This window comes from Ovis aries, chromosome X, assembly GCF_016772045.2.
Source record: "Ovis aries strain OAR_USU_Benz2616 breed Rambouillet chromosome X, ARS-UI_Ramb_v3.0, whole genome shotgun sequence".
Lineage (NCBI taxonomy): Eukaryota > Metazoa > Chordata > Mammalia > Artiodactyla > Bovidae > Ovis > Ovis aries.
The window spans coordinates 114,729,304-114,732,107 of record NC_056080.1 but is presented as its reverse complement, the minus strand read 5'-3'; the positions used below and the strand labels follow the sequence as shown (position 1 = coordinate 114,732,107).

The 2,804-nt window shown below is 64.7% G+C and overlaps 1 protein-coding gene across 1 annotated transcript; it reads left to right on the top strand.

Annotated features, from left to right (window-relative positions):
- Positions 1-611: 611 nt before the first annotated feature.
- SOWAHD (sosondowah ankyrin repeat domain family member D) lies at positions 612-2,428 on the top strand. The gene has a single exon (XM_042241846.2). It carries the CDS (start codon positions 902-904, stop codon positions 1,868-1,870), a length of 969 nt encoding a protein of 322 aa, XP_042097780.1. The 5' UTR covers positions 612-901; the 3' UTR covers positions 1,871-2,428.
- Positions 2,429-2,804: the final 376 nt, after the last annotated feature.

Sequence of the window (2,804 nt, the reverse complement as noted above, 5' to 3'; positions counted from 1 at the left end):
CCCTCTTCCAGGGGATCTTCTCGACCCAGGGATCCAGCCCACGTCTCTTACGTCTCCTGCATAGGCAGGCGGATTCTGTACCACTGAGCCATCAGGGAAGCCCTAAGCAAGGGCTCAGTTCCCTGAAAGGGCTCCCGCCTGGACCCTTTCCCGAGTTTCTCTGCAGGAATCGGGGCAACTGCGGGAAGGGGTCAAGGCACAAAAGGGGAGTGCAAGGGAACCCTAGTCACACGGGGCAGCCAGGCCACCTCCCCGAATGCGAGGCGCGGGACAAAGGCGGCTCAAGGACAAAGTGCACGGAGACTTCTGAGGAGATAAGAGGGAAGGACGAAGGAAGGGGCGGGGAGCTAGCGCCCCGGAGCCTTAAAGATCACGCTCCCGGAGGCCTGGGCTGGAAGCCGAGCTCAGTTCGCCGGCGAGGGGGTTCCCTGGATCCTCTTCACCCCGGTAGCTCTGGGGATTCAGAGAACCCTGCGTTTGGAGCAGCCGGGCGGCTCCGGGCGGCTCTCGAACCCCGCTCGCAGCCCGCCCCCGCGCCCGCCCCAAGGTTGCCCTCGCCGGGCGGGAGGCGGGGCCGGCAGCTCACCTGGCCGTTTGGGGCGGGGACGCCCGAAACCTGGGGGGACCGAGGCGGCGGCTGCACCCCGGGCGCTGGAGAGGGGCTCGTCCTGGGGGCCGGGCCGGAGCTCCCACCCCTCCGCGTCGCCCCCACCCCCGCAACGCCCGGGCCCTCCCTCGGCTCGCTTGCGCTCTCCCTCCCTCTCCTCCCTTCCTTCGCTCCCTCCCTCCGAGCTCAATTGCTCAAGCTGCTTCCTTCCCCAAAGCCAGCGCCAGTTCCTCTCGGTGGGGCCCGGGAAGGGCAGCCGACGCTAGACATTGGGACCGCCGCGGCGGCCGGACCATGGCCGAGCCCCGAGGGGCCGCCAAGCCGGCCCCCAAGGCCTCCTTCGCACCGACCAAGCTGAGCCCGCGGAGCGCCCCGCAGCCCCGCCCCTCGAGAGTGGACGCCGGCAGCCTGAGCAGGTACCGGGGCAACGCCGCCGCCTCCAGGGAGCCCCCTTTCCTTGGCGCGCTGATGCCCTCGGGAACAGGCTCGGCGCGCCGGCGGGGAGCGCGGCTGGAGCTGCTGGGGCTGCAGGGGGCGGCTCCCGCCGGGTGGTTGTCCGAGGAGCGCCTGGAGGAGCAGTCCCCGGGCGGGCCGAACGGACTGGGCGGTAGCGGGCTGTGCCTGGAGCCCCGGGAGCACGCGTGGATACTGGCGGCCGCCGAAGGCCGCTTTGAGGCACTGCAGGAGCTGCTGGAGGCCGAGCCGGGGCTACTGCTGCGGGGAGACCCGATCACGGGCTACTCGGTGCTGCACTGGCTGGCCAAGCACGGGCGCCACGAGGAACTCATCCTAGTGCACGACTTTGCCCAGCGCCAGGGGCTGCGGCTCGACGTGAGCGCCCCGGGTAGCGGCGGCCTCACGCCCCTACACCTGGCGGCCCTGCAGGGCCACGATATGGTCATCAAGGTGCTGGTGGGCGCCTTGGGAGCTGACCCCACGCGCCGCGACCACAGCGGCCACCGGGCCTGTCACTACCTGAGGCCCGACGCGCCCTGGAGCCTGCGGGAGCTGTCGGGGGCCGAGGACTGGGAGAGGGCAGGCGGCCGAGACGGGAATCCTAACAACGCCAACAACAACAGCAGCAGCAGCGGCGCCGCCGCGTGGACGCTGAGACACGCCCCGAGTGCAGTGGGCGCGCAGGTCGTGGAGAAGACGGCCAGACCAGCGGTGGCGCCAGCCAAGGGGAAAGACTCCGTGGGCAGCCGGGTGGCGCAAATTCAAGGCTTTCTCCGCCATATGTTCCCCTTCTTCCAGGACCGTTGAAGGAGACGGAGACTGGAGAGCGTGGAGGGACCCCGACGCAGCGACGAGGCCTCTGTCCCGGGTGGTCCCGCGACCTGCCCCCCCACCCCCATGGGGAGGCGCCCGGGACTCAGCTCGAGCAGCAGCCATGGGCGCTGGGCCTGCCAGGAGCAGACCCCCTCGGTGTGGGTCTTGTACTACACCGGCCAAGAGACGCTGAAACCAGGCACCAAGCGGTCCTTGTGCCGAGTCCCCAAACTACAGGATTTAGGAGTTCGGGGCAGAAGCTTGGGACAAGGAAAGTTATGCTTCCAGTAGCCATTTCTTGGCAGGCAGAAGCTCTGGGTTTATTAGGAAACATGTGCTAGAAGAATGAGATAAGACTGTAAACCAGTGATCCAGAGGAGGTCTAACTGCAGGCCTGACTTAGCTATTAACAAGTTATTTTGGGGGATGAACCAGCCCTTGTCAACCTGCTCCGGAGACAAGCAGGGCTTACCGGTAGGGGACCCTTTCTAATATATCCCCAATGACTTCTTTAGCATATTAAAATGGAATGTTTTCCTTTCACATGATAAAGCTGTCATTTGAGTGACATTTTTTTTTTTTTTCATTAACCACCAAGGGAGAAGCTCCCTGTGTTTGCAGGGAGGAGGTCCAGAACAGACTCTGGACCTCACTCTCAAGAGAAAGTGGCCAAGCTGTACACCAAAGGAGCTACTTTCACCTTGGCTCTGAGTGGAAACACGCTGTTTACCTGTCTCCCAGACTCTTTGGCATCTAGGTCTGGCCTCCTGTGAGTCTCAGTCCAGAGGAGCTGTCTGCAGGGAGGTGTGTGTGTGTGTGTGTGTGTGTGTGTGTGTGTGTTGCTCAGTCGTGTCCAACTCTTTGCAACCCTGTGGACTATAGCCTGCCAGGCTTTCAGTCCATGGAATCCTCCAGGCCAGAATACTGG

Bases quoted from the DNA above. Each gene is read 5' to 3' on its own strand.
- SOWAHD (XM_042241846.2), top strand. From the start codon at position 902: ATGGCCGAGCCCCGAGGGGCCGCCAAGCCGGCCCCCAAGGCCTCCTTC.